This window comes from Crinia signifera, chromosome 5 (assembly GCF_055691185.1).
Source record: "Crinia signifera chromosome 5, ASM5569118v1, whole genome shotgun sequence".
NCBI lineage: Eukaryota > Metazoa > Chordata > Amphibia > Anura > Myobatrachidae > Crinia > Crinia signifera.
Window position 1 is genome coordinate 211,874,541 of NC_139221.1, and position 16,750 is coordinate 211,891,290.

At 43.3% G+C, this 16,750-nt stretch overlaps 1 protein-coding gene across 3 annotated transcripts in view; it reads left to right on the plus strand.

Annotated features, from left to right (window-relative positions):
* SUGCT (succinyl-CoA:glutarate-CoA transferase) overlaps window positions 1-16,750 on the plus strand; it is an 848,669-nt gene that overhangs the window by 53,141 nt on the left and 778,778 nt on the right. For all 3 annotated transcript variants that reach the window (XM_083188510.1, XM_083188511.1, XM_083188512.1), the window contains exon 6: window positions 3,432-3,552. In XM_083188510.1, coding sequence (XP_083044636.1) covers window positions 3,432-3,552 — 121 coding nt within the window. The remainder of the gene's footprint in view (window positions 1-3,431; window positions 3,553-16,750) is intronic.

The following is a 16,750-nucleotide window of genomic DNA, read 5'->3' on the forward strand; positions in this document are numbered from 1 at the left end:
AAAAAAAAATTAAAAAAAGACCCCACAGCACCCTCAAAAAAAAAAAAAAAAGGTGATCACTGATGCGACACTGATTACCAGTGAGGGGCAGCAGGTGCACAACCTTTGGTGCAACTGGCAGCAACTGACAGGTATATATAAAAAAAAAACAACCCTGCACCCCCAAAAAGTTGCTGATCAGCACAGATATACTGATCAGCACAAAAAGGGGGGTAGCAGACACAAAATATAGCACTCTCTATCACTCTCTGTCACTATCTCTCTCTATCTCTCTATCTCTCACTATCTATCACTCTATGACACTGCAGCAGCAGCACTGACAGTTATATATATAAAAAAAAAAACCTGCACCCCCAAAAAGGGGGGGTAGCAGACACAAAATATAGCACTCTCTGTCACTATCTCTCTCTATCTCTCACTATCTCTCACTATCTATCACTCTATGACACTGCAGCAGCAGCACTGACAGTTATATATATTAAAAAAAAAACCTGCACCCCCAAAAAGGGGGGGTAGCAGACACAAAATATAGCACTCTCTATCACACTCTCTCTCTATCTCTCTATCTTTCTCTATCTCTCTATCTCTAACTCTATCACACTGCAGCAGCAGCAGGAAGTCACAAGAAGTCAGATCCAGGAAGCATCCAGCACGCTACAAGCAGTGATCAGGTGATCAGGTAAGGTATTTGCAAGGATCAGGTAAGTATTTGCAAGGATCAGGTCAGTATCACGGCAGATAGGCACGGTGACCGCACTGCACGCAATTCCAGACCGGAATGGCGTCTGCAGTGCAGTCACCGTTAGTTTAAATCACCCTCCATGGCTGTGATTGGTTCGTCGGTCCGACGGGCCAATCACGGCCTTTGGGGGCGGGTGGGGTGAGGTGGGGTGACACCAGTGTCACCCTTACACCCCGTGGTGATTGGTGCTGTACTTTACAGCACCAATCACCTCCGATCCCTGTGTCACCGGCGAACGTTATTCGCCGGTACACAGAAAAACGCTGTAATTGGCTGTTCACACTGAACAGCCAATCACAGCGATCGCCGACGGGGGGGCGGCATCGCAGCCCCCCCTGGGCATGCAGGGACATGTCTGCTGTCAGGGACAGCAGACATGTTTAAACTGTTACCGTGTCTATAGATGCGGTGACAGTTTAATGGCATGACGTACATTTATGCCATGTGTCGGGAAGTACATCCCGGCCATGACGTAAATGTACGTCAAATGTCGGGAAGGGGTTAAGGTAATTTCTGGATGTTGAATTTGACAGCTTTGTGATATCATAATGGTGGGTTTTGGTTAATTAGCGACCGAAAATGCTTATGAATCGTAAAAGTAAGCCTCTCGCAGTTTGACAGGAAGCCGGTGTTTAGGGGTGGTAACCTGGCATTTTCTGGGTGTTACAGATTAAAATGTAGATGTGCCCAGGCAGTTTTGAGATGTCTGTGATGTCAGCAAAGACCACTTCCAGCCTCAGTCGCAGATTAGTGGAAGCCTCAAACCTACTCACATTTGCACAGACCATAGGTAAATCCTTTTCATGGACAACAATTAGCGATCCATTCATAATTCTCTCGCCATTTTAAAAGGGAAAGTTAAGGGCCCTACATACGCAGAGATGTGTGCCAGAGATACATAACGGGAGATTCAGCACGAGAGATTTCACTCTTTCAGACAATGGGCCACATACAGAGAGATTAGTGTCAGAGATTCATAATGGGAGATTCAGCACTGGAGATTTGAAATCTGTCACAACTGTCACTACTGCACAGAAATACGGCTTCTCATTGAGAAAACAGCCATCATTAATGCTGGGATGCAGAACTGTCCACTGAGTACTTGGTTATCAAAACTTGACCCATGAGCACACAACTTTCAAAATCTGCAGCACAAATGTACATTCATAAGGGCCCTACATATGCAGAGATGTGTGCCAGAGATACATAACGGGAGATTCAGCACAAGAGATTTCACTCTTGTGACTCATTTCAGACAATGAGCCACATACGACTCCTTCTTTCTGGACTAGCACCCCAATCACCTGCCCTTAGGTGTATTTATGGGTTAAGGCCCACTAACACAGTAATTTACCAGTGAGTCAAATGTCTCTAATTACATAGCCCCAGGCATTAAGGTCCAAGGCTATCAATCCTTTTTCCGACCTGCAATAAATGATCACATCTATTTGAATTCCCTCCTTAGCCTACTTGCTAATGACCATATGATCACTTGTACAGTTATGTCCTTTTACAATGTTGCCACTTTGCAAACACATTGTAGAACGTATATTGTAGTTATCAGGTCCGTGCATACGCTCACACCTGAGATCCATACGCATTACATTGTAAAACAGTGGGTGCAAGTATACGCAGCCTGGAACTTCATAGCGTTCCCCACATCTGACCCAACACTGGTAGATCCAGCCTCAAAACTGACACACATACAACTATGAATCAGCTCTATTATCTCCATCATCGATTATTATAATCGACTCCTTAATGGTATTCCCCTAAAAAGCATATCACCTCTACTATGTATTTTAATCGGCTAGAATAATTTTAATCACATCAGTGTTCTTCTAATGTTGTCAGTCCCTACATTGAATGTACGCATTTTACAATATCCAATCTCCATAGGGCATTTTTCCCATCTGCTCTGTGCGTGATGTCCGCATCTTATCCACACTGCCTGCTCTTATTCACGGCTACAGGAAGCCATTTTCTGGAATGCTTCCCACACACAAGATTTCCTTCTAGATTGTTATACCATACCTCCCAACTGTCACGATTCCGTCGGGACAGTCCCGATTTTCGGGTCCTGTCCCGACGTCCCACCCGCGGCAGGCATTGTCCCGCTGCGGGGGGGTGGCAGTTGGGAGACCCCCAAATGTAGTAGAATAGACGCTGTGCGCATGCGCACAGCGTCTATTCTCGTATGAAAATGAGGTCACGGCTAATTAGCATAAGCCGCGCCCTCATTTGCATACGCCACGCCCCCTTTTCGGCCGCTCGCGCGGCTTCGCCGCGCGAGTGTCCCTATTTCTTCACATGAAAAGTTGGGAGGTATGTTATACCTATGGGGCTGCAAACAAAAATCAGCAAGTCAAAAGCTATCATAAATGCGGCACTCACATGCGCAGTCTTGCGGTATAAGTCTGATTGAAGCAACCCCTAAGTTTTCCCGCGTTATATCACAAGAGGGTTACTATTTGCAATTTATTGGATTATTCTGATTGGTTTTTATTTCACTTTTCAGTGAAATTGTTCCTTGCATTCTGTCTGCAGATGTCACTGTTGCATTAAATAACTGGAGTAAGCATTTGCTTTCGTTTACAGCAACATAAGAGGGTTTAAGAAGGAACTGTGAATGCTACTTTTTTAGTTCTTTGTTCTGCATCACTTTTATTGTAAGTATTTATTTTTGCAGCTTGCACAAGTCTGTGATGTTCTCATTGAAAATTATATTCCTGGAAAACTGGCTGGAATGGGATTGAGTTATGATATTCTGAAGAACACAGCCCCCCATATTATATACTGCTCTATCACAGGTAAAATCTTCACAATACAATTGGTGGGAGCTCATTTCTGCGGTATCCAGTAGACCAGGGGTCCTCAAACTATTTTCCTCTGGGACCCCATCAGACAATAAAAATAATTACAGGACCTCAGCAAGTTACTGCAGAAGGTCATCATATCACATGTTTAGTCAGCACATACATGCAGGGGTATAACTAGATATTCCTAGGCCCCATAGCAAAAACTTGTAAGGGCCCCCTATTTAGCAACTGATGGTAATAAATATATATAGCACATATAATTTAAACAGCAAAGATGGGCCGCTTCAGCTCTGGGCCCCATAGCAGCTGCACCCCTTGCACCTATGGTAGTTACGCCCTTGCATACATGGCAGCATTGTGGAGGCACAAAATGAAATGAGGAGTCTACAATAACAGACAACTCAACAGATTGTTCAGACTCCTTGAATCACTGACTGAGATTAGAAAAGTCATCAGCCTGATGGTCAGTAATATGGAGTCGCGACCCCATGCTGAAAAGCTCGGGACCCACTTTGGGGTCAGGACCCACAGTTTGAGAACCGCTGCAGTAGACAGATCTACGATATCTTTATCAACCATGTTATTGTCAACCACGCTCAGTGGAACCAGTCTAGTTAGACTCCTGAAGTAATTTGACCACGTCTGGATTGACAGTAACGGAAGTTAGATGCCAGTGTTAGAGTGATGGGAACGTGGTCAACAGTCACATGGTTGATATGAGTTTTTCATGCGTTTTTTTGGTGCCGATGTCACAGGTCGACTTTGTTCATACTTTACTATACAAGTGAATATAGAGTGAGCCAGCGAGCCATGCAAGGGGACACAGTGCACATATACAATGTCCACGGGGACTCCTGTGACATTCAGCACCAAAATAACTTGAAAAACTCATGTCGACCGAAGTGACTGTCAACCACAGTCCCGTCACTTTAACGCTGGTGTTGTTACTGCCGATCTAGACGTGTTCAACTATCTTTAGGTGGTTAATTAGACGGGTTCGTCTAAGGGTGGTGGGCCATAACATGGTCGATCTAGACAGCTTCACTCCGCTATAACATCACCCATTTATGCTGTGTGTACAAAATTGAGAACTTATCTATTTTTTTTTTTTATATCAAGCCAAATGTAGGTTAAGGACATTAAACTGTAAAGAGGTATGCAATTGAAGTGCCTATTTTCCGAATGTTGAAAAATCTGTCACTGTAAAAACCATGAATTCGCCGCTGACCCACATGTTTTCATCCACTTTTGGTGGAAATTGCAGGTGTTTTTGGTTCCTTTTTGCTCATTGCTTCAAGAAAAAAAAAAAAGGGCATGGGCGAAAATGGACTAAAACGTGAGCAATTGAATACCTGAATTTTTCAAATTAGTGCTTTCTTTTTTTTGCTATAATGGGTAATTATTGTAACATTATTGTTACATTGTTTATACTCTTTTTTTTTTTTTCATCCTCAATATGAAAGGATGGTGATCGCTTTATTGATTCATCATCAAATCACATTGCACGGCCCAAAAAGTACTCTTTGTACTAGATCCCATTGCATCTCGTACAAAAAGCACTATATTGTAGCACAGTACATGCTTTTTGTACTAGATGTGATGCGATCTAGTACAAAAGCTAGGCAACGCCCACAGCTATACGGGGAGTCTCGGGGGACACATCAGCCAGGAGGCTGCTGCTGCCTTTTGAATTAGATAGATGAAGAGCGCATCTCTCCAACAATACATAATATTTATCAAATTGCTGAGCGATGTAGGTCGACCTAGTGACTGTCAACCTTGTCTATCCGCTATACCGTAACCGTATTTTAAGTTTTTTTAGTTGTCTTTGTTCCACTATAAGAAAACTCTCTAAATACAATGGTACTCCAATGGTTCAAATTTCATATACACAATTCATACCTCCCAACGTGACCCTATCAAGGAGGGAGAAAAGGCTCTCTACCTGAACTTCCCTCTCAAGGTCCAGGTAATAAGCATTTTGTCCCTCCGGGGATACGTCATGTTGGGAAGTGCACAATCTAATATACCTTTACCCAGCCCCCTTGTTTTAAGTAACATAGTAACATAGTAATTAAGGCTGAAAAAAGATGTTAGTCGATGTAGTTCAACCTATCTAACTTGTACCTAATGAGTTGAGTAATACCCCCCCCCCCCCGATCGCACTAACAGGCAAATTCCCGGGTCTAGCGTGTCGACCCGGTAATTTGCCATTTAACACGGTGTGAATGGGTCAACCCATGTCAAAATTCATGGGTCTCCAGCCCTGCTTTTTACCTGGGTTTGAGACCAGGGTATGCAGACATGGGTTGACCCGTTCACACTGCAAAAAAACCTGTGTTAAAAGGAAAATTACCGGGTAGAACTGCAAACTGGGAATTTGCCTTAGCAGTGAGAACTGGGGTCGGTGCAGTCCCCGGCATTAAAATGCTAGGTAAAACCCGCGTATTTCACACGAACAGTGTGAACACAGCATAAGTCATATCTATAGATTCCCTTAGTGGCAAAAAATGCATCCAGTTTTGATTTAAATTCATTAACAGTAGTTTCTGTAATCACCCCCATCAGCAATGAGTTCCAGAATTTTACTGCTTTAATGGTGAAGAATCCTCTTCTTAATTCGCTGCACAGGATTCAGTCGCCATGTTCCGTAGGGCTGGAGCCTTCGCTGCCAGCCCTCATTGACACAGTATTCAATGTCGCAGGGGCTCGCTGCCCCTGATGGCGAATGTTAACCCCTGCGGCGGACACCGCAGGGAGCTGGGGGACGGTGGCAGGCAGGGAGATGGAAGTCTCCCTGCCTGCCCCAGAATGTATGTGGGAGGGGGGAGAGCTCCCTGGGACCCAGGCACCACAAGCTTCCCCCCGGGAGAGCTAGCAGGGGACCGGGTAGGAGCCGCTAACACTGCTCCTGATCGTGCATATGTAATGATCGGGAGCAGTGAATATATGAATATGTAATGAGCGGCTCTCGGCTCCCGGACCCCTGCTGGCTGTTATGTGTAAAAAAAATATATATTTTTTAAATTAAATATATATTCATGTGCTGTAAGCACATCAATAAAAATAGCATGCCCCTTCACAGAATAAAATTCCTGATTTTTTTACACCAAATTTTTTTAAGAAAAACCTTTATTTTAACAGTTCACATTCCACTTCACTATGAAAAGATGGCAATTGCTACACGGTGACACACGGCGAAAATCACTTAGAAAGCAATTCGCCATCTTCTCATTGAATACACTCATGGCGAATCACATTGAAAAACCCATTGAAAAACCACAGCGAATTGCGGAGACTATCAGACGGCGAATTGTCCGTCATTCACTGTTCCCTGATGTTGAAAAGTGCATGTTGAATAGGGTGATTTACTTTCTGACACAAAAAATCACCTTCCAAAGTGAAAATAGCACAAATTCGCTATGAAACATGGCGAATTGGCCTCATTGAATACTGCCGTACGTCTGGATCAACATGTTTCGAGGGTGTGCCTTTCTTCCTCAGGACCTTTAGAAGCAGTCAGGCCTGCTCTGCCGAGAACGGCCGTGGATCATCAAGCTCCCGTCCGTATCTCGGCCACGCCCCCTTTTCAGAAATCGGCAGGCTGGACATTGATTCCCTACTGACAACTTCACATCGAGCCGGAGGGTCACGGCTGTTTGGCCAGCCTGACAGTCATGACCCTGGATTGTAAAACCTAAAAAGAATATAATCGGGCGCGATCTCTTTTGATAAATCCACTACTCAGTGTATATATATGTACATATGACTATTTTTTTCAATTAATACACACACCCTGGTGCGCACAGGGTTGTGTGTCTAAGAAAATTTGAAATCTCATTATATATTCCTAAATTGAGTGATTTGGAGCCGTATACTATTAATTATATCTTGGTCATTTATTGTGACTTTTTTATACAGTATGAGTTATTTCTAATTGTGTATTTTTATATTTATTTTTATATGTATTTTTTATAATAAACTGTAATCAATTTTTCAAAAATTGTGTGGCGCTCTCTAAACATCTTTTATTAATTTAAATCATTGTTATATTTACTAATTTAGATAATTTATTCTACTATGACCCTGGATTGAATATCCCCCTAAGCGCGAGATGTAATAACCCTTGAAGATTGATAAAATGTAGAATGATAAACCACCAACCAATCAGCTCATAACTGTCATTTCTCAAACACAGCCTGTGTCATGACAGTTAGGAGCTGATTGGCTGGCTGTTTAACACTCTCCATTTTAGCACTTTTTAAGCTGAGTATCTTCAGCGCAGATGGAATGCACATTGGAGCTGGTAATACACTGAAGAAAGTACTGAAAACCTGCTGCTACTGCAAACACATAAGGGTGAAATGTAATAGGATGAGAGATTCAGAAAGTGAGAAATCTCCATTTTTTTTAAAGCAGCAATCATTTACACTTCAAAATCAAACTAGTTTTGCAGTGTAAATGATTGCCGCTTTAATAAAACTGGAGATTTCTAATCTGTAGGAAAAAAAAAATTGGAATATAGATAGAGGGGCGCAATGGATACTTATATCTGTAGGTTTGAACCCACCTTAAGAATATATCTTGTATTTTTTGGAATCGTCACGTGTCATTACACATACCTCCTTATTCAGGATCTCATGAATTTATAGTAAAGAGGCATACACACGTTGAGATGTGTGCTAAGTGTTTCTGCTAAGCTATTTAGGGTAGGTGATTTCTGGGTGTCTAGAACACCCATTGAGAGCCTATACACATAAAACAATATGTGCTAAGGCAGGGTAGTGGTTCATGATGATGTAGATCGCTATCACTCATTCTGTACACACAGAGCTATTTGCAGCCACTTCCTAAGCAATTTGACTAGATTTTCACTGCGTGCACTGACTTAACTAACAGGCGATATCAATGTAAGGGACCGCGCATCGCCATTTGCTCGGGGGCATACACATGGAGCAATTTGTATTTACTTTCTAAGTGATCTGCAGAGATAGCTTAGAAAAGGCCACAAAATCCCTCTGTGTATATGCCCCTTTGGACCCAAGATATTTCTTTATCGTATACTATCGCTGGTTTGTACATTTTATAATCCAGGTGCCTTTGAGTTGGTATAACCGAATCATATTGCTTATTGTATTTTTATTGTCCATTGTGTGTTCTTTTTGTGTTGTAATGTCATTGACAAAGGACAGTGATTCTCTGTTCTTTTAAACTATGAACTAAAAGTAAATTTTTATGGTACACATGGGGCAACTGCTGATCAGCACACAGCATCACTAGTGCCGCCCAATACTGCGTGTTGAGCGATCGTGCTGTGAGGGTTTTGCCTATTGTTTATAGGCAAAACCTCACCATCTAGCACAGTGGTTCCCAACCTTTTTTCTCTCCCGTACCCCTTGATTAGGCTTTTCATTGATAAGTACCCCCTCCTCTCATGTTGAAATATGGACAGTACTTAGTGGTATGCGGATCCTTATGCATGTCCTTATATTAAGGAGGTGCGGAGGTGTAGTATACAGCAAGGAATCATGTCCTTCTGTGTCTAGAAACTGGTTGTGTATTATCTCCAGGATTCCCGCTAACACCGATAGGATTAATGCTGCTGCTTCCTCCACCTTTGTCAGTGCTGGGCAGATGACTGCTGATGTCTGAGGGAAGCATGGGATGCTCCCAGTGGATTACTGGTCAGGCATATGACACAACATGGTTTGTCTCCATGGCAATGGGTCTTCTTCAGCCATCAAAAGACCTTTTTTATTGTCCGCCATTACCAATATTATTTTCAAGTACCCCCAACTGGTCTGCAGAGTACCCTCAGGGGTACTAGTACCCCAGGTTGGGAACCACTGATCTAGCAGAAAGACAGGGCAAGCATTGGCTTTCCCTGCGCATGATAGCGACGCCTATGTCTGCAGTGCATGCACTCGGAGTGATCCGTGCTACACTTCTAAGTGATCTAGTCAAATTGCTTAGAAATGTAAAAAAAAAAAAAGGGAAATATATAATGCGCTGGAAACAATGTATATATAAAGAAAAAACAGTTATTTAATGTGCTGAAATACACTGGCCAGTGAAATACATATAGAGATAGAAATAGATAAAAAGTACACATTAATTGTACACAGTTGTTTTCTGAGGAAGCCACTGAACCCCTAAAGAGGCGGGGAAATAAGTTAAACTACTGTACCATATTTTTTCTCTTCTCAATCTGCACCTATTTTATCTCTGGAGCACAAGAGGGCCGGCCCCTACACCTGCCAGAAAAGCTCTATGGACTTGTGATTGCAGCAACCATATCTCGAATAAAGAGCCCAGAACAGTGGATAATTATCCAAGAGGACTGCTGCAAATACAGACTTAAGGATATCAAATCTGGTCCACCTGGTACAGGTATAGGGAGGTCCCTCCCTTTTTATTAATTCATTTATATAATTTTTGTTTGTATCTGGCCAGACATGAAAGGAGTGAGCGTTTGCCTCTACCTTTCGTAGATACCATCTACCCACTACCCAGTAGGATAATATCTAATTTGGGACTTCAACAACAGTTATTCTTAGTAACTTTTTCCACCTCCCACTTATCCTACTGGGAGAATTAATTTGGAGTTAACAAATCCACCCCAAACAGCAGCTAATTGCCAACTACCATCGGGGGCCAATTGTGTACAATTGTGTGCAATTAATGTGTACTTTTTATCTATTTTTATCTCTATGTATTTCACTGGCCAGTGTATTTTAGCACATTAAAAAACAGTTTTTTCTTTATATATACATTGTTTCCAGTGCGTTATATATTTCTCTTTTTTTTTTTGTCATTTGCTTGTCTAGGGAATGGGCATTCCCCCATATAAACACAGCTAGAACCTTCTGCATACCTATACAGACACTTCCAATAACAGTATTCTGATGCAGTTGTGTATATGGTTTATAAACAAAAAATCCCTATACATTATACATTCCGGGCTTGTTGGGTTTAGCGCAGATACCTCTCTTTTCTGCAATTACTAATCACCTAGCTGGTGCACAGGTATTTCCAACCCCCCCCCAAATAAAAAAATAAATAAAAAAATCTAAAAGAGGTCTTCCAGCTCTTCTTTTTATCCATCATGGAACATCTGTCTTTTGTCCTGTAAACACAGTGTGGAACAAATTCACATGCACATCACCATGACTAGATCTAAAGGAAATCTAAGGGGTCTGTAACACATTATAATAATGACCAGTTTGATTGTGAATGGGTTGGTAGCTGGAATCATTTGACATAGTGAAATGAAGGGGGATATTTGATATATTCAACCCTGATGGCCTACTAATTCGGGCTAAGCGCCATTGGAATCCCTTACTGTCCTATGTAACAGTTTCTTTGATAAAAACTGACCTTCTTTTTTCAGGGTCAGAAATTGAGAGAAATACGTTTGTGACAGGAAGTATTTTCTTTAGTAGAAACAGAATACTTTAAACAAGAGATAAACAAGTTTAATGGGGTAGGATTTTATTTAGGCTATTGTAATGGATGACAGCTGAATGCATTCAACTGTGTGCATTATACCGCAAAAATGCTATAATCAAAGTCCTTTTGAGATTGAAAGAGTTAACTGATATCTAAATATGGTCAAAAAGCAGCTGGAATATTGTAAGGCATGTGAAAATGGACAAGAAATGTGACATTACTATGTTGTTGTTTTTATTACTGCAATGTCATGTAGTGGTTTAGTACATTAGAATCCATGGGCATAGCTAAAGGGTATTGGGGGTGTTAGTGGAGTAACTATAAATTTTGCTCCCCCCCTGCCAAAAAGTTTGTGGCCCCCCACCCCCCCGGGCTCCTCACCAGCGTGTGATGTGATAACGTCACATGCATAACTGAGAAGCTGAAGCAAGACAGAGGCAAAAATACCAGCAGACACTGCTGATGCCCCTGGCTCGGACACATCCCAGGCCGCCCCAGCACACCCATACCCATCCTGTACACTGTAGCCAATAGCCGGCTCTGTGTACAGTCAATAGAATCAGTTGGGGGATTTGTCGTCTCTGTCATGGCCGCTCTGCGGCTGACTCGCCTCCAGTGCTCGGCCAGCAGGCAGGCAGCAGCAGCATGTCAGTGCATCGAGCAGGTGTCGGCACCCACACAGACCCCACTGCCACTTGCTCCCCCAAGCGGCAGCTGGGGCAGCCTTAGGGCTATTTCACATGCTCCGGCTCCTGCCGGACGGCGAAAATCCCGCACGGCCAGGAAGCCTTGCCTCACACAGCAGTTAATAATGGACACAAATGTGTCCATTCACATGGGATGGCCACAGCCCGGCCGCCGGGTTGCAGCCGGATCCCACCACTGGAAGGGACGGCTGCCGGGCTGTGGCCATCCCCTCCATTGTAAACTACTGTGTGCGGCACGGCTTCCTGGCCGTATGGGTTTTCACCGCCCGGCAGGAGCCGGAGTGTGTGAAATAGCCCTTACAGTAGTTACGCCACTGGGGGTGTCATTGGTGCATGCTTGCCTACCTGACTCTCCATGAGGGAAAAAATGCTCTGTTCCTGGACTTCCCTGGTAATGTATGATTGCCATCACCTGTGGTGAGCTAGTAAATTGATAACAAAGATGCTTAACCACAGGTGATGGCAATCATACATTACCAGGTAATAAGTCCGGGAACAGAGCATTTTTTCCCTCATGGAGAGGACCAGGTAGCCAAGTATGCATTTGTGTGGGGCGTAGAAGCTTTGGGGGGCCCTCCTCCTTGAGTCTGACAACAGAACCAGGGCATAAAGTTGTTTACTAGGTTCACAGAATTGGTCACTATGCACTATGTGATATAATGTGAACTGAGGTCACTGGCAGCAGTACAATGTAACATATTACAGGTTGAGTATCCCGTATCCAAAATGCTCGGGACCAGGAGAATTTTGGATAACGGATTATTCCGTATTTCGGAATATTTTAATATTTCAATTATGTATTTTGAAGTATCTTGCATGTATGCTGTATAAACACATAAAATACACACAAATATATTTTATTACCACATAAAATACACACAAATATATTTTATTTGTTCAAAAAACAAGGTTTCAAAACATGAAACAAAATGTGTGTACTATCTCAGATATTGAATTTGAATGCCAAGCAATCATTTTCTTGCACATATATTGTGCCAGTTACATATCATGTCACCAGTAGTGCTGTTACATATGTCCCCAGTGAGTTTTTAGCAAAAAAAAATTTTTTTTTTCACTTTCTGGAATGTATGGTTTTCGGAATAATTCGGATAACGGATACTCGGATACGGGATACGCAACCTGTATTAATTTGGGAGACTTCAATTTCACAAAATATCATACCTCCCAACATGACCCTCTCCAGGAGGGACACATTGCTCTGCTCCTGGACTTCATCTTTCCTCTTAATTTAGGATTGCCATCACCTGTGGTGAAGCACCTTTCTTATTAGTAAACCTGTTCAAAAACAGGTGATGGCAATCATAAATTAAGAGGGAAGTCCAGAAGCAGAGCATTGTGTCCCTCCTGGCATGGGTCATGTTGGGAGGTATGAAATATTTATCCAGAATCATGCTGTGGCAGGGAGAGTATAGTTCCACATGGAGTTAATGTGGAAAAGCAGGATCTCAGGGTTTAGAGCAGCAGCAGGACTGATTAGATCCAATTCAGGTTTTTCCTAAGATCTGATGTTAATCATTGTTTGGCTAATTAACAGCTGATGGACATAATTTTAATAAGCCATTGATATTAACTATAAAAATATTAAAAGTATGACTTTGATCAGCGATAATGTACGTTTCCCATAATATCATTCATCTATATACAAATACATATTACTTTTGATTTATATACACCCATTTATGCCCAGATATTTTCAGAACTATGATCTTTTGGGTTGACTGTCTGCTGGATGTGTTGTTCTTTGCAGGGTTTAACCCCTTGAGTGGTATGCCCAGAAATTTTCCTGGCTCAGCTGCGCTGCCGCAGCGGACTGTCCTGGAAAATTTCCGGGCAATGAAACAGGTGCGCGCCAGTGGTGTCCAGGTGTGCACCACTGGCGCAGCACCTCTAGAGCCCCCCCCCTCAGTCATTCTCCCAACCCTCCCATCACCTGTGCTCTGGCAATCGCACGCCAGAGCTCTTCTAACCCCGCTCCCCCAGCGTCCTGCCGCCATACTTTTAGTAGCAATGACGTCGGCGGGCGGCTCGGGGGGACTCGGGAGCGCTCAGACACCTGAGTCCTCCCGAGCCGCCGGGAACATCCCCCAGCCTGCCGCCGACATCACTGCTGAATGTGACAGGCTGGCGTCTAAGGCACCGGGCACAGCGGTGGCAGGGAAGCTCCGGCGTACTAAGGCCGGAGCAGAGGTGAGGGAGGGGGGCTTCCAACTGTGGTGGGTTTTGCTGGGGCAGGACAAACCTGCCCTGGTATGTTTGTCCTGCCCCAGCAAAACCTACCACTCAAGAGGTTAATGGTCTTTTTTTATGAGTTGCAGAGCAGTGCAGGGTAAGGCTTGCACCTGTCTGCATTTGATACCCCCCCCCCCCCAGTTACTTCCCACAAACCATTTCTTCTGTCACTCACTTTGCAAATAAATACTGCCCAAGCTAATAGGTGCATAGAACAGTAATTAATGACCTTTAATTGGCCTTCACACTGTAACTGATACAGTACTACAGATGTCCTCAAACTATTTTGCTCTGGGACCCCATCAGACAATAAAAATAAATGACAGGACCCCAGAAAGTAACTGCAGAAGGTCATCACATCACATGTGTAGTCAGCAGACAACACATACATGGCACCATGGTGGCACAACATGATGGGAGGAGTCTGAAATAACAGACATTTCAACAGGTTTTTCAGACTCCTTGAATCAATGACTGAGATTAGAAAAGTCATCAGCCTGATGGTCAGCAACATGAAGTTGCGACCCCATGCTGAGAAGGTTGGGGCCCACTTTGGGGTCAGGACCCTCAGGTTGAGAACCGCTGCAGTACTAGCTACATTTTCATAATTGCATTCATTGGGTTTTAAACAACTTGGAAAATAGCATTAGTAAAACTGTCCATATATCAAGCAATGGATATATTGTACCTAGCAAACAGTATTGGATTATCATAAGGGTGTTTGGGATGGTAGTAGGTCAGCTGTAATCTCTAACTACGTAAGGGGGTTATGTAATAAGGTCAGAGTTTTCCTAAGCTGCTCAATTCTAGTGATCTGAGCAACAGAATTAAATTGCACTGCTTAAGAAAACTCAGCCCCTATCACATAACCCACAGTGGATTCATTGTTAATTACTTGATTTCATGTGATTCTCTGGCTCCTCCTAAGTGTAATACCAGGGTTGCCGACTTTCTCATTCTCCTCTCCGGGAAAAGCCCGGAGAGGAGAGATTCAGTAGCCGTTCAGGGGGCGGGGCTTGAGCGTGACATCACTAAGCCCCGCCCCCATGCTGATAAACATGCAAATTCAGTGATCTCCGTGGAGGGGGCGGGGCTAAAATGACGCGATTGTGTCATTTTAGCTCCGCCCCCTCCTCTGAGACCCGAGGATTGCGGCATTTAAATGCCGCGATCCGGGGGACAGCGGGGGTCCCCCCTGAATCCGGGAGGGTTGCCCACCCTTCCGGGGGGCCGGGAGGGAGCCCCGATTTTCGGGAGACTCCCGGAAATTTCGGGAGGGTCGGCAACCCTGTGTAATACACAGACAAAATTTGGCAACTGCTATTTAAAAAAGAGATAAAAAATCCTGCTTCTAGTTCAAAACGCACCGTGTTTATTTTCCCATTCGATGCATGCTCCCGCATAGTCAGTATTGCAAGGCAAAATAGTATGTACATGCAAGGCATTTTTGTACTACATCACATGAAACACCTATTTAGGCACAATACACTGTATTGATAGCATTCACTCTATAGCAGTGGTTCCAGCAGTATCAGCATTTTTTTTTTTCATGGCAACCATAGGCCAAAAGATTCTTATTGGAAATGTTTTTATAAAAAAATAAAATAAAAAGTAAATATGTTTTTTTATGCTATCCTATGTGGAGTTATTTGAAGACTGGCTTTAATGCTGAGGAAATAAAGACTGTGGCTTAACTGGAGAATGATCAGAGGACTGGATCGCAGACTGTAGGGTGAAGCAGGCAGTGGCGCATGGACACAGACATGGGCAGGAACAGGTGAGACTTGCAGACTGGGAGGCACTGGAAACCTGGAAGCAAGTTCACACAGCATCAGAGCTGATCAGCAACAAGCACAAGCAATGACTGCTAGCTGAGCTGGGAACTTAAACCCCTTGGGTTGCACTGATTGGACAGCAAGGCAAATGGGAATTGCAAAAACTGCAACCGATTCTGAATGGGGCAATCAGTGTAAAACAGGAAACTTGCAGGATTCCACCCAGCAGGTAACTAAGGAGTTAATGGCTGCAGTAGATCTGACAAAGCTAGGAATTGTACAGGTGTCAAAAAGTAGTATTGCACACAGTCTCTGAGGAAAGCATGATTGCAATATGGCTGAAGCAGGCTGGAATGCTAGAGAACATAGAAACTGAAGAGCAGACGTGACAGGCCAGGTACAGTATACAGGATTTAAGCAGGATCCTCACATCAGACATTCGCAGCTTGGAGAGGCTACTGAGATTGTGATAAGCTGTAAACTCACAGAGCTCCTCCAGGTCCTAGCATACCCGCAGTGGTCCAGTGGAACCTCTTGAATGTGGTGAGAGTCTGTTTGGGTGGCAACTAACCACTCACATTCATCTGCAAATTTACAGATGAGCAATCAGGTCTGGAATATGTCCATTGTCATTCTCGGATTGCCTTTGATGAGCAATGCCAGGGAACAAGATTGCTTTGCCTGAATCTCTGTGAAAAACTTCCTTTTATATTGCTCAAATTTATTTTGAGTTCTATCTATCTCTTTTTTTTTTTTTATGTGTGTTCTCAGGTTTCCTCCAACAATCCAAAAATATACTGGTAGGCTAATTAGCTCCCAACAAAATTAACCCTAGAATGTCTGCGTGCGTGTATATGTGGTAAGGAATATAGATTGTAAGCTTCACTGGGGCAGGACTGATGTGAATGTTCAAATATACTCTGTAAAGTGCCGCAGAATATGTATGTGCTATAGAAGAAACTGCTGATAAAATAAATAATAAATGTGTGTCTACTTAGGACACCAATA